At 39.0% G+C, this 15,748-nt stretch overlaps 1 protein-coding gene across 1 annotated transcript in view; it reads right to left on the reverse strand.

Annotated features, from left to right (window-relative positions):
* Window positions 1-15,748, reverse strand: part of LOC117371596 (E3 ubiquitin-protein ligase SMURF2-like) — a 40,084-nt gene that overhangs the window by 18,828 nt on the left and 5,508 nt on the right. The window contains exons 2-4 of the mRNA XM_033967299.2: window positions 9,222-9,260; window positions 8,441-8,549; window positions 1,612-1,745 (exon numbers count right to left, since the gene is read on the reverse strand). Coding sequence (XP_033823190.1) covers window positions 1,612-1,745; window positions 8,441-8,549; window positions 9,222-9,260 — 282 coding nt within the window. The remainder of the gene's footprint in view (window positions 1-1,611; window positions 1,746-8,440; window positions 8,550-9,221; window positions 9,261-15,748) is intronic.

The raw sequence follows: 15,748 nt of genomic DNA on the forward strand, positions 1-15,748 counted from the left end.
GAATTCTTCGGCGCATAATCTTTACCCATGTCTCTCTCACTTTTGCGTTTACTGCTAGAGAGTGCCCCCCGGTGGCCATTAGCCAGTAAAAATCTATAAATTAGCCATACTGTGGTATAGGCCACAGGGTTCAAAGTTTTAGTACTGTGACGACACTAGTACAAGTCTGAGAGCAGTTGAGGACAATGCCTGGATGTACAGACTGGTGTCGTCCAGTCACAGATCATGTATCTTTGTCCACTTCCTGATGTTATAAAAAAAAAGTATAAATTCTGCTGTGTTGTTTCGCGGGGAAAAGTGGCTTGGTATGGCGTCTGTTTAAGTAGGTTGAGGGTAAAGTAAAGGGCAGAGCGGGGCAGTCCGGTGGCTCCAGTCGCTGTCAGGGTTTGCTTTAGGCTGGTGCTGTTGTGGTTGGAAAACATGTGTGAGCCAAACGCTATTTAGAAGTTAACTTAAAAGGTCACCTAAACCTATTTTGAACTCCTATGGGAGGCATTTGGCTTGACAGCTGGCTTTAGAATAATAAGTAACATGCTGCTTTGGTTTATAAAAAATATATATACAACATTAGGATAAACTTGTAAGAGTTTGTGGGCATAATCCATTGCACGGATGAATGGAAAAAAGAAATGCTGGATAAGAAGGAAAAGTTGAGTGAATGAGGAGGTTCAGTGTGTGTGTGTGCATGTGCTTAAGACAGGTCAGGGAGATGGATTGAAGAAAAGACGCATAATAGATGGAAAGAATGTTAATTGGACAGTATGGTCTAGGGTTAAGTGTATACTATGTGTCAGTATAAACCCGCTGGCACTGCCAACAGGGAAACGCTGCTAACAAGCACTAAATGCAGAGCTGAAAGCCATGTGAACCAGAAGACCTACAGGCAAAAGCAGATTTCTTCAGCTGGTCAACTTATAATTTTTTTTAATGAATGCTTCAAATCTAAATACATTTGTGTAATTTACATCCGCATTAAGCAATTGACTATTTGCTTACATATTGTGGGTTTCCTTTAGAGATAGAGGTATATAACAGTTGGCCGAGATATAGGGCCTATACTAAAAAAGTCCAACATAGGCAGATATTTTGTTTTGAGATAAAGCTGTGTGTGTATTTTTTCTTTTATTTTTTCCAGGCAGCAGATTGCCCGAGACTTTCATAGCTACACAAAACCTGACTATATCGCTTTCTCATAGATTTATGGGGAAAAAAAGGACTGTGGGTGAATCTGTAGTAAATTTAAATGACATAATCTGTGAAAAATAATCAAAATCATCCCAAAGAATATCCGCAGATCTTATCGGCCATCGGTTCCTCTGGATCCTAAACAATCGGTACCAGCATCGGCATCATGAAAATACCCATATTGGTCTATCTCTAGTGTTTTTGGCTTGTTCTTGAAAAGAGATGAAAAGTTGACAAATATGCTCTGAACTTCACATTACTTACAATAAGGAACATGAGTCTATATGCAATACTGCTCGTCTTCTACATCATTGTTATTATAAACCATATACTATACCCTGGTACAATGCCGCTTTCCTTTTTTGGTTGAGGTAACATTGAAACTGTTTAGCTAAAAATAAATTATACCAAAGTGTTAATACTTACAGCCAGTGTCTTTGAGTCTGTTGATGGCATTGGACAAGAGTCGGACACACCCCAAGAATCCTGCGCCCTGTTTTTTATGGATCTTTTTGTGGTTCCAAACACTGATGGTGATGGAGTCAGCCTTTCCGATATATCTGGAATGGACACACAAAATACATAGAATAAATGTAACGCAAAAAAGATTATAATAGATTCACTCAAGTATAGAGCTGGCCAATACGATGATAAAAATCTAACTTTGATCTCATTCCAGTGGTGATCTGCTATTTTGGTCCTATCCTCATCTTGTGATTCACCATTTTGCTATTTAATGCAGTTCTAAGCTCAAACAAAGAGTTTTTCCCACCCCCTTCTCCTATTGGTTTTCCCACCCCCTTCTCCTAAGTGAGTAACAGCTGGGTTTAACCAATCACAGTGAAGCGTTACCTTTCAGAAGCAGATTACTTCATTGACCTATAATAAATTAATAGAAAAATATGATATGGTGAAAATATCATGATAAAACTGAAGTCATAATCTGGCTCCAAGAAAATTGTGATTTTTTTTTGTTTTTGTGCCATATAGCGACAGTAGCTCAGTTGGTAGAGTGTGTCCACTGATCCGAAGGTTCTCTCTCTTGACATTGGTTGTGCAGTCAGATCCACTGACGAACAGGTTGACGGTGTGATTCCAGCTCCCACAGATGAATGCTGTTGTGTCCTTGGGCAAGACACTTATCCCCTCTCGCCCCCCAGTGTCTGTGTACACTAGTGTATGAATGTGTGAATGAGTATGTGGTTCCTTGTAGGCCTGTCACGATGATAACTGTATCGACTTCTTGTTCAATATATGAAAGTTGGAACAATATATTTTGGGGCTCAATATTTATTGCACTTTTCTTTGTAAAAATAGGGGCATTTTTTGTTATTTTAGTTTAGTAATACGAAAAGATTTGAGCGTATAGTGAAGTGTATTTGAGTGTATAAGTCTCTTTTATGACTAATTGTTGGTGCATTCTGCCATTTACCTGTTGCAGCTTATGACTTTTAATGAAACAGTCCTTAAAAATGGTTCACTGGGATCATCTTGCATTATTTAAATCTTTAATTAGTGACAAAGTAGTTTAATTATTATCATTTATTGCAATATTTCTCTGTAGCAATGTATCGTGCTTCAAATTTTTGCTCTCGTGACAGGTTTGAAAGCCTTGAAGGTGGAAAACTGCTATATAAAAATGGGACCATTTACCATAGCCCACGCCTACTCAAGTATAACCCTGCTTGCATGTATAAAGACTATGACCATTGAGCTTGTTCCTTAGACAGGAATGAGAACAGGGCAGACAGTGTTCGTGGCCCTGGCTTTGCGGCTGTGTAATGAGGTTGATTAGCTGAATTTTAACGAAGTGTTGTGTATGTGCTTGGTTGTCTGAGAGCAGATGTAGCGGAGCCGCAGCTAGTCTAGTCGCGGTTTAAACAGAGGAAGTCCCCAGTGCTGTCTGAGAAACGCTCACACTGTAGCATTCAGACAAACCGACATAATTACAGACCCTAAAGGCAACACTCAAATGAACTGGATCTCAAAGGGGAGCAGAGGGGCTTCCCTTCACACGCAGGGAAGTGCATCCAACTCATTACTCAACAACAATTAAAACGCTTGGGAAAATACCTTTTAACGTTTCTGGGGTGGATGTTTTAGTAATTCAGCAGTAGGCCTGTCAGGATAAATACTATATCGACTTATCGTTCAGTATATGAAAGCTTGAACGATATTTTTTGGGGGTCAATATTTATCATGTGTACACTTTCTTTGCACCATTGGGAAATTTTTTGTTATTTTGTTTTTGTTTTTTGTTACTACAATATATTGATCCTCAAAATTTGTTATCGTGACAGGCCTATCCAGCCACAATTTGTTCAAAAAAACTAAATAAGAAAGCAAAAATAAATACCATTGAAATAAGCTGCAATACTGAGTGGCAGAAGTGAACTCTTCAAAAGGAAACTACCTTATTTGGCAGACAGACAAAATGTGCCACACTGCTCCACAACCTCGCACTATTTTTAATACAGTGTGAGGACAAAATGATAATGACTTCCAACATTATTTCAGACTTGTCAGACTTGAACAAATGAGGTACCAGGATCTAATTTATAGAGCTGTTAGCTAAATATGCTCCATGGCTCCCCACAAAACCCCTCGCTACTTCGAGTGCCATACTCGTTTCTCCACTTCCACATTTGGAAATAAAAGCAGTTTTTTTTCTGCAGACAGGAATGAAGCGGGGAATACTTCAGACTGAGGAGACACGCACGTTTTGATTAAGGTTCTGGGAGCTAAAACCGAAAGACTTACCAAAGCATTATGCAGCACACAACAGTACTGTAGCTTCAGAAAACATATTTACTAAATTATATTATTCAAGCTATTCAAACAAAAACTCCAAATGCAAAACATGATGAGAAAAGAGCAGTTTCACACCACTCTTCAAACATAGGCCTGTCACGATAATTACTATACTGACTATATTAACAATAATGGAACAATGGAACAATAATTTTTGGACAATAGGACAATACAGACAAATCAGGCGCCTTCTTTCCTAATATAGAACTTGGCTCCAAATTCGCCCCTATAACTGCTAGCCTCGACAAGCTTCATTTGACTGGAGCTGAACCTTATGGGCGACGTCACATTCCCGTAGTCCACTTCTTCATACAGTCTGTGATTAACATGCATTAATTTTTGGGGCCCTAATCCCAACCATAGCTTTAGAACAGCTTTTTTCAGACAGAGAAGAGAAGGGTGGAACGCCAGTTGGCTCTCAGAATTCAACTACATAGTCTGGATTTGCAGTCGATAAAATATTTAATAATTGGATTCAGACAGTACGCAACAGTCTGATTTATTCACAAAGTGCTGCTTTTACGATCGAATTTTACTCATTAACAACAATTAAGTCATAACTAGGCCTGTTATGATGACATATTTTGAAGTGGGATATTTTACTGAAGAAAATATAGACGATAAACAATATTAAAACTGCTTTACTGGGTTTATAAGGCTTTAGGATTATTGTGTCAATGGCATAAACACTTTTCTAATTGCATAATATTGTTAACAATCATGAAATGAAATAAATAAATAACAGAATGAACTCTTTCTCTGAATCCTAAGTTGAATACAAACCAAGTTATTTATTCAAATATCTATAGCTCAAATCTTGTTGTACAACAGAAAAACAAAAACAATCCCACTAGTACAAAGAAGTCAACATGATAAATACTGACCCCCAAAAATTATTGTTCCATCTGTCATATACTGAACAATAAGTCGATATAGTAATTATCGTGACAGGCCTATGGGTAACCCATGCTTAAAAGAGGCAAAGAGGTCGTCAAACTGATCCCAAATGTGCTACTTGCCAAACCCAGATGGTCTGTTTTGTGTCCATAGCCTTTAAACTCTAAATCTTGTACATAGTTGGTTTGTTGCTCTCATTTTTTATTTCAAAACAGCTGTGGCTTAGTGGTGTGCATATTGTAGGCATATATAGGGCAGTGGTGGTATCAGTGACACAGCAGGACCCATCTCTCAGTACAGAGATTGGAGCTGGGGGTGTGGTGAGCTTTGGGGCTGCTAAGACCAGACTCCTATCTACTTTCTGTGGCACGCTAGTCATTTCCTGGCCCACTGGAAGAGACCGGGGTCACTGCCGAGGAACCCAGTCCTTTGAGACTCGTGCAGCAGAACGGAGGAGGGGACAATAACATAACGAGTGGATTTGTGGTTATTGTTGACAGCAAGGAAACAGGTGTGAGCATTAAAATTAAAAATATGCACTCACAAAGTCCAGACCGACTTATGGCGCACAAAAATGACATGAACGCAAAAATGTGAAATATGCGGGCTGCAGCTGGACTCCATTATGACTCTTTAAAATAAGCGTTAATGTTATTCATACTTAGCCAGTTGTATTTGTTCCTGAGGGGTACATTATGAAGCGAGATAGGTGGCTAAGCTGGGTTAGTCAAGCTCAAACCCTGGATTTCCTGTATCACAAAGGCAGCTCACTTTTCAGTGTGATTAGATCACTATAGTAACAAAGCAGCAGTGCTAACCTGGTCAGGAGCAGGTTAAGAGCCCAAGTTAAAACTTAGCTCAAATCTGTCTCTCTTTAAACAACAAGCTACAGAACTGATCAATAATATGTGCAGAAAGACTTGAGTGTTTGGGGTTTGAGAGGGTTTACTCCGTCTCCATCACATGTGGTCACTTAGAAACACGAGCATGCAGACGGAGGTTTAACTCACTGAGGTTCAAAAGGCACAGTGTTAATCAGAGGGGGCGCTATTATGTAGAGTTTTCGATCCTTTACAGATTACCTTCTTTGGTCCTCGAAGAAAAAGTGTGTCTCCCGATTCATAAGTTTTATATTCCATCGGATCATGACACTCATCCTCTCATAGCCTCGGGAAAACCCCACTTTTCCTCCTGGTTCGCTTGCGCACTGCAGCGATGTGTAGAAGAGATCATACACACTGTGCATTTATTAGACTCCTGGTTGAGACCTACATTACGCTCTGTTCATGGAGCAGTGAACAAAAGTCTTGTCTTCCTTTTTCCAGTGTATTTATAGGCTACACTTCATTAAACTACATCTGCTAAAATGTGCAAAGACGTAGAGTCAAATGAAATGAAATCAGCTGGATATGAGTCAATTTACAGAAATGCATTTTTGATCGCTTTTAAGGGCTTTTATACTTTGATGAACAGCTGATTATACAATATCAGATGATCCATTGTGTACGTAAAACTGGTCTAATGACGAGGCACACGCCCTTTCCTCGTGAGACTGAAGCTCAAATTCTGTCCCTAACTGGCTTCGTTATCTCTGAGCTGAGGTTCAGGCATTGAGAAGCCAGTTCGCCGAATTAAAGCTCACCTACGTCCAACCATTTCTGTAGTATACACCTCTGCTTGCACTTTTGACTGGGTGTACCCAATGTGTATCATTTTTTTCACTACAAATCATAGACTTCCACTCTCTCTTTGCCAGTGGCTCCTTTGGGTCCTGTAGGGTCATGGCGACACGTTATGGTCTGCCAGCACAACCACAAGAAGAATTTATAACACACCAACTTACAGCAATGTGCATCAAGTGGAGACACAACAAGGACTGGACACCCCATAATGACAACCATCTGCTTACATTGCTTCATACCAAGAAATAAGCGTAAATGTTTATCTTTGTCATGAAAAATACAATAAAACAGATGCAGCCAACTCTTTTCTTTCTAACACTTCTAGCACTTTTCAAAAGAAAATAGCACTTTCATTAATATTTCCATGTAGTCGAGATATACTGTATTCTGACGTAAAAACACAGCAGTCAAGATCTACTTATACTTTGCAGCTGTCATCAACATTCATTGGTGGTGTGCTAACTGTAGGTACTGCTCTGTCTGAAGCTGTTACTTCTAATCTGAGTTTTGTTTTAACACAATCTGACCATACAGAACTGACTTGGTCAGAATTACAACAGGTGAGCCCATTTGTGCTGTTAAACAAGTCTCACACATAAAATTACAGTCGCTAGCTAGCATTAGCAAAGTTTTGCAGTTAGTCACTCTCACCTTTTTGTTGAAAATTAAACACCTAAACAGGACCATGAACGCTTGTATTGATCACAGGCTCCTGAAAATCGTTTACTATTTAGTATTTTTAATAGAATTTTCAGACCATCTATAAAAGGTATTTGGCCGTGTTTACTAATGTGTGCAATGCTCTCACTGTCACCATGGTAACAGCTGAACATTCTACCATAGACATAATGAAAAACACCCCAGCTAGATGTCACTGCAAAGTATCAATTCAGGAAACATTAATTTCTGTCCATTTTGTTGTTTTGTTCTGTCCTACAGATTTGTTTTCATACTTGATTCAATATGATCTAGTTTTGATGCTAGTTGTAATATTGATTAGTCTCTGGATATGGATTTTTGGACATCCCCAAAAAGGGAGTTGCAGCAGAGCAGACATCATAGTACATTCCAGAAACACTCATAACTGCTCCATGGAAACACACAAACTACCTTTTTTTTTTACTTTTTTCAAGTCTTTTATCGCTTTAACTCAAAAAATAACCATGATTCATCATTTTGTCACACGTTAACATCAGTCAAAAACCGAGTCCAGGCTCAGAGTTTTTAAACCATACAAAAATGGTAAATGTGCGTGAAGAATTTGTGATCTATCAGTGGCAATAAGAGGAGTTTACCACTCATGTCAATCATGTTTACTTTGAAAAAAGCAGACATCAACAACCCACATGTTTAGTAAGCAGAGTGCTGGTTTGAAGTAGGACTGCAGAACTGAACCAGGACTAAACGAGGACTGATTATCAAGTCTGGCTCAGTGTTGCTTTTAGTCCTGACTCAGGACTATCTGCTTCTTTCTGCATTGAGCCTAATCGAAAGCAAAGGAGCAGCAGACTGCACAGGACAACCACAGGAGGAGACCTTTGATTTTAAGGTTAAATAACATTCCAACTCTATATTTGAAAGTAACCATTAGAAAATAAAATAATTCTAATATTGAGCTTTTTGATATTATATAGACTTCATTTTTAAATAACATAATTCCAGATACATTGAAAAAGCATATCCAAGTAAAAACATCAAAGAACTGAGTGAATACTACAGTATATTTAGGAGCTAAAAACGCTTACATAGTTTTTTTGACCTTTGTACACAGAATGTGATTCATTCAAATGAAGCCATGTGACTGATTGATCCTGATCTCAATCCAGTTCATAATAAGTACAATTATCCAACACTCTGATACTTACAGGTCGTAGTGCTGATTCCACTTTGGGTCCAATGTATTTCTCACAGTATCTGTTGAGTGGCATTGTCCTGAGCCGTCCACCACAACTTTGGCAAAAGGATCGGGCAAACCTGGAGCACAAAAACATTCACATCACCTCCAATAATGTACTTTACCTTGTCTGTGTCTGTCCCCCCCTTAATGTAAACATGTTCAATCACAACCAGACCTGATATATGTATGCAAGGTTTGATTTTGTAGTACATTTACATACATTTGTTTCACTTCATCCTATTAAAACATATATATATATATATATATATGGCAAGATTATTATGGCATATGGCAAGAAAGCAACAGCCCAGTTGTTTCTGATGTGCACAAATGTGCTCACGTGCAAAGACACTTGACATCTTTGTTTCTGTGTGCGTCTGTTCACCTCTAGCACTGATACTACATGTGGTGAAACCTGTTGGGTCGCCCTCATTTTTATGTTTATGTTTGTAGAGCATGTGACTGTGAGCTAAGGGCAGCCCTCTGTAAAAGCGCTGAGTAGGGGACTGTTTCAAACACCTTAACTGGCTCCAAATGTGTTTATAGTCAGGTTTATCAGGTCTTTTTAGACATAAATATAGCTTATCACAAAATAAAACACAATGCGGTTTAAGCTGATAACCTGTGGGGCAGCACCCGTGGGACTTTTTCAGACAAGCCTCAAAGCAGCCATCATTGACAAAGCCTTTTCTCATGTATGTGTGATCGGGGGGGGGGGGGGACATCTATAGTAACGTAAAAATACTCACGAAAGAAGTCTTTCTTTGCCAGGTTCTTGGCACAAAGCACTGCAAGAGAAAAACAAGAAATTTAATCAATTACAACAAATATTCAAAATGAAATTTCTTAAATATTTAAACATTTTAAAAATGAATGAGAGATTAGAGCTTAATGTTCCGATTGTAACATGTTAACATTACAAACAGAGGAGAAGGCCCAGGGTTTATTATATATACTGTCAAGAGCAAATGTTAGATCAGGGACAATAATAAAATTACAAATAAAATTAAAAATTAAAAATAATAAAATAGGTTTATTAGAGGAAAAAAGCAAACAAATGTCTAATGTTAATCTCTTTCTTCAGGTTAGCAAACTATGCTAATCAAGATTAAAGGATTAACATATACATGGCTCCACAGTCTCAGCCAAAGCCAGAGTAGCAGAAAGCCTTCAGCGTCATCATCACAGGACCGCTTGGCACGTGCGCACGCACGCACACACCCACGCACGCACGCACACACTGCTTTGACTTGTGATAATTCCACCTGAAATCCAACATGCAACTGTAACATGACCATATAATATTTTGTTAGAGCCATCAGATCCATCTGCAGAGTCTGTACTGCCACTGTGCCACTATAGTCTATGGGAAACACTGAGAATGTTTTCTGTTCTCCACACCAAAACTGTTATGAGGTACTAAAAAGCAGTCAGATACAGTTTTTGAACCAAAACAATAAGCAGGAGCTTTTTTTTCCCCCAAAAATTGAGTTTGCAGCACTGTATCCAACAGAAAAGCAAAAAGATTATAAAATAGTCAATGAATAGTGTCTTTATTATCCACAATCAGAGTCAGTGCCAGACTCTTACTCATTATAAAGCCAGACAAACTGAGCCCTAATCCCAGGGGGGGTGAGAGCAGAATTTACATTTGTGATTCATGTTAAAAACATTTCAATAAAACTTTTAATAAAATTCAAAACAAAATTCTACCAGATTTAAAATGACAAAGAAAAGCCTGTCGTTAGGGCTCAGACGTGTACAGCGGATTCTAATTGGATTGCATCACATTAACCCCACATTGTATTCATTACAATAACTATGGCAGGGCATCGGTGACACAAAAGATCGCAGCAGTTAGAGGGCTCCGTCTGTGAACACAAGGTCAAAACTGAAGGTTGGGATGTGTTTGGGTCAAGGGTCAGAGGTCACAAACAGACAGATGGGGGAGGGGGATGAGTCGAAGCGTGTGTTTTCTCAAGGGAGTCTGGAAGCCACCATTTGAGTCCTCATTACACCAGTTCAAACAAATGGTGAATGAGGCATCAGGGTGGATTTAGGGCAGGTTCGAGTGTGACTTGAGCTTTGAAAACCGACCGATGCTTAACAGTGCACAAAGTGTTACTATAGCGACTTACCGTTCCATAGATGATAAATGGAACAATTCTTTTTGGGGGCAAATATTTATTGAGGCACTTTTTTGATATTTTCTGTAGTATGATTTGATTTAAGCTATAGAAGGTTGAATTATGAACTTCGTTGACTAGTTAGAGATGCAAGTAACTACTTAAAATGTGCACTGCATAACTTTTCCGGCAGAGACTTCCCTACTTGGTGTTGTCATGGAGATGTTATTACTTTACCTGAAATTCATACCGCAGTACGAAATTAAAACTATGTATCAATATGGAGATGAGCAGAGACACCATCAGGCCAAGTTACAGGTCAGGTCTGTGGAGTGGCGTATGTTTTTCAAGGTATTTTAGCAATGAAAACACCTGGATTTGATCAATGGAGGATAGATAGGTTTTATGTCATACTGTGGAATATTCCAGGAAAAGCAACAGCATATTATGGTTTATCATCTATATTTACTTCAGAAATATATCACACTTCAAAATGTGTTATCGTGACAGGCCTACAAAGTGTATATAATATTCTGAGTTCTGAGGATGGAGCAGGGTGGTGTGACCAGCGTGTCGTCTGTGGTCAAGTAGAGCCGTTCTGCCCCACTGATTCAATCAAGTGAGGCGTTATGAGGATGCTTCACCATCATTAGTCTTTAATGTAATATTCATTTCATAGCTTCCACCTCAATATCTGCAAATAATAAAGTAATGTGGTGAACAAAGAACAAAACATACCTACAACAAAAATGCCTTTTAATGTTAATTTTTACAGATTATTTATGTTTTGATTTGTTGCATTGTGATTTTAAGGTATTTTCTATTCTGTCAAGCATTTTTAATTACTTTGTGTACGAATTGTTCTATACAAATACACGTGCCTTCCCATAGACGTTACGGAAAAGTCATTCAAAAAAGTTATTCAAACATTTTGCCGTATCTTGTGTTTTAAACATGCTTTTTGGAGTTAAAACAACTGCGTTATGGATACTAGTTAGCATGTAGCTGGTTAACCTTTGATGTATTTGAACTATTAATAATATTTGAATCAATTAATGACAAAGGGAACACACCTATACAAAAGAAATATTTTAAAAACAAATCACTTTAAAATTTCAACCAATACATTAAAGTCTATGGCACTGATATTATACTGTATTTATTGTTAATGTATTAAAATTTCATTCGGTCACTCGAAGATTGTAGATCAAGATCCAGCGCAAAAACAGATGAGCTAGGTGTAAAAGAAGCCTGCGTGTAAACAAGGAAGAGAATTGTACAATAGAAAGCGCAAATGAGCCGTTAAAACGCCATAGACAAACTGCCACTGGATCCTAAATGGTCAAACTGTGGCATAAAGGAGACGGTCTCTCAACACAACGCTGAGCTGAGATCTGTCCTCAAGGAAAGTGCTTCCTCTAAACCTGCTCTGACCTCAAAACGATGTAAACGACACATATAACGTTACAACCAGAGTGACACCCACAGGAACTGAGACAGAAGACACCAAAGTGTAGTTTAGGTGATTCTCAGTAAAGTTCTGTGGAACTTTGAGGTAGAACTGTGCATTGTTAGCTGCGATCGGTGAGATTTAAAAAAGGGAAGGCCCACATCCTTGGCCTTTAGCCTTGTTGTGGCTCTTTCAGGAGTCTAATTCACATCATTGTTCAACAGTTTAACAAAACACTTCCTCTTCCCCAACGCCTCCCTGGCTCTCCCTACTCTCTCCCGACTCTCTCAACGCACTGGAACTAACAGAAAATGCATGTTGGCACGTTTTCAGTCCTTGTCTACGTGACCGTTTCAGTTTCGCGCAGCAGGTATTCGATGCAGTATACAATGTGAAAATGCTGCCAAACTAACCTACAGCACACTTCCTCTGCAAAGCCATTACTTCCAAGTGCTTTCCCCCAGCACAGTGAATGCTCAGGATGCCAATTATGTCATTCATTTAAAAGGCCAGCGGTCTACAGCTGACACACCCCTCCCTCTCCCCTCGGTCCCAGCAGACAAGTCTATGATCAAAAGGCCAGGGCTATGCAGAGACAAGTGGAAGAATGTGTGGGACCATTATTATCATTATTGGATGTATGAAAACAGCAGCGAGACAGTTTTAACCAAATATCAAACCAAACTGATTATAGACGGAGACAGACTGAGGCCCGTCAGCTGTAAACACAGAAGTAATTGAATTCTACAAACTCGGGGAATGAGTCTGAGGTTCTAATTCACTTCGGGCAAATGATGATGAGTAAAGAAGAGATACCCAAAATGTTTTACTTATGCCGATTTTAAAGTGGATACTTTTTACTTTTACGACATACAGGTATCTGTACTTTTGACTCCACTACAGTTTTTTAACAGGACTGAAAAGTAAAAGTATTTTTTATTATTGGCTGAAACCAGTAGAAAATGCTGAGGGTTTATTGAGCGTTTATTTTCACCACATTCATAGTTTACAAAATATACAAATAAAAATGGCTGGGAAAGATCTCAAACTCTGCACAAAATACTTTTACTTTTTACTCTTTAAGTACTTTAAAGAAGTACTTTAATGCTTTTACTTAGGTAGTTTTTTCATGTGATAGTTTTACTTAAGGAAAAATACAGATTCTGGCTTACTCCATCAGTAGGGTAATAGCTAGTTCCACTTTACCATTAAGTTTAGTTAAGTAAAGTAAGTAATTATACTTAAGAGTAGAATGGCCCTCTCTGACTACTAGAAGGCAGGGGCATTGGTACACTTTTATTTACAAAGCCATACTTGGATTGCTGCCTCCTTATATTTGTACTTTGATCACAAGGAAAAATAGTGGCTCTTACTCCTTGCGATCAAATGATCAGTTGTTACGGTCTGTTCCTTTTGCCCGCACAGAGCTGGGGAAGAAAGCCTTTGTTCACTCTTCACCTTTTACTTGGAACTTGCTGCAGAAAGACTGGAAACTGACTGAACTGTTGTCCTTAAATGTTTTTAAAACTAAACTCAAAGCCTTACAGACTGCCTCGATTATGTGCAACTGTTTTTCATGACCTATGCAATTTTAACATTGTTTGTTTGTATGTACTTGTTTTTGTAATGTGCTGCCTCTTGGCCAGGACTCCCTTGAAAAAGAGGTTTTTAATCTCAATGGGACCTTCCTGGTTAAATAAAGGTTAAATAAAAATAAAATAAAAAAAGTTCAAGAGGTGAAGATGGGTTAACAGGTTGCACTGTGGTTGCCACAGCTCTGGTCTACAATCAGATATAGAAAAATCACAATTTGAATGAACGCAATTAGCAAATCACAGTCTGCAATTTTGTAAGTACCATCATTTCCAAATCAAACTAAATATTGTGTATTATTCTGCACAGGCCTGTCAACAGAAATGTTGGGGTCCGGGGCAAGAAACCTCATACGGGCCCCTTCTAATATGAATTAATAGGATGAAAGTCCAGTAGCGAGCCCCTAAAACCCTGAGGCTGTGGACAACAGACCCCTTTGTCCCCTGATTCTGGATAAAAACTGCTGGCCCTGTAGTATAGAAACCTGTGACCCTGTGATTCTTGCATTAGTTTGTCGGTTCATATTTCTTTTCGTCAATTTTTCTAGGGGAGTTTAAAATGTGAACTTTGAACAGAATCCCACAAAAGTCATATCTAATCACAATGAGTGTCAGAAAGATCGCAATTCCCAAATCGTTCAGCCCTAATGCGAAATGTCATCTTCTGTTTCAGTAATAGACAGTATAGATGGACATAATTAACGCACTAGCCGCCATGCTCCAAATAGGAAGTTAATGGACGCGTTGACTCTGGCTTCAATTAACTTTACATTGAAAAATTGTCAACCCTCTCTCTGTAACTGCTGCAGTGAACCTAATCCTTTTGGTCTGTTCATATTGGCTCGTTCTACATGATCCTGGTATTTTTATTGTTACTGTGTCCATAAATCAAGACATACACATTAACAACTAACAAGTCAGGTGCCTTCTTTCCTCGAGGTCGCTCCTGCTAGCATTAGCAACAGTTTTGATTGACAGCGTTGCTAAGCGCCTGCTCCCTACTAAACAAGCGGAGCGGGCGGGAAGGAGCGCTACCTTCAACAGCCTCGCTCCGGATTGGCTCTTTGTAATTCCCTCCTGTGAGTATCTTAGCAATCAAATACCATACTCCAAATTCGTTCCTATAACTGCTAGCCTCAATGAGCTTATTTGACTGGAGCTGATGCTATGGGTGACGTTACACTCCCCTAGTCCACTTATACAGTCTATGTTCACCAATACTGCTCAACATACATTACAGAATTGACCACCTCAGATTTGGTTACAGTGCTAGAATTGTGCGCACCAGCGTTCATAAATGACCTTTTATGGCACACATTTCCACTGTGTACTGAACTGCGTGTTTGGAGTTCCAGTGCTACTGAACAAAGCAAACTGCCACCACTAAAACACTGCTCTCCCCTTTTCCACTTCCACTTGTTTTGATGCACAAAGCTGCTGCTGCTGCTGGGTGTACAAGTGCGAGAGGCGTGGGCTGACACCACACATCACCTCGGTCTCACCTCTCCATCCTCTTCCTCTGTAAAAATCCTAATCTCCCACGCTGGAAACAAAACGGTGCTAGTGCTTCTGGTGAAATTGCTGTAGCAGACCCACACACAGCCCTCTGACATGAAAAGAGGAAATGTCAAATCTAAAGGGACAGTGCGATCGATACAGAAACAATCACTCAAGAGTCAAACGATATCCACAGATGCTCTGCCAGAACCACCTAGGCCTGTCAATAATACTGTCAAGATCAATATATGGAAGCTGGAATATATTTTGGGGCTCAATATTTATCATGTGTAAAATTTCTTTGCAATAATGGAGACTTCTGCCGTTTTTATGTAATACGCCAAGATTTGAGCTGCAGAAGGTTGAATAAATAACCTCTGTGGCTAATTATTAGTTCAATCTGTTATTTATTTGTTGCAGCTCAGGCCTTTTAAAACTATATTTAAAAATAGTAGAGAAAAAACAATATATAGGTTGGCCAATATATCAGCCTTAAATCGCCAGCACTGGCCTGTATTTTGTTTTGGTCGATTTACTGCCTAGAACAAACACACAACAATTTAACACTTTAAGGAAGAGACAAACCGTCGGCAGAGCTTATTGGCCATCAG

The sequence above is a fragment of the Periophthalmus magnuspinnatus genome, chromosome 1, assembly GCF_009829125.3.
Source record: "Periophthalmus magnuspinnatus isolate fPerMag1 chromosome 1, fPerMag1.2.pri, whole genome shotgun sequence".
NCBI lineage: Eukaryota > Metazoa > Chordata > Actinopteri > Gobiiformes > Gobiidae > Periophthalmus > Periophthalmus magnuspinnatus.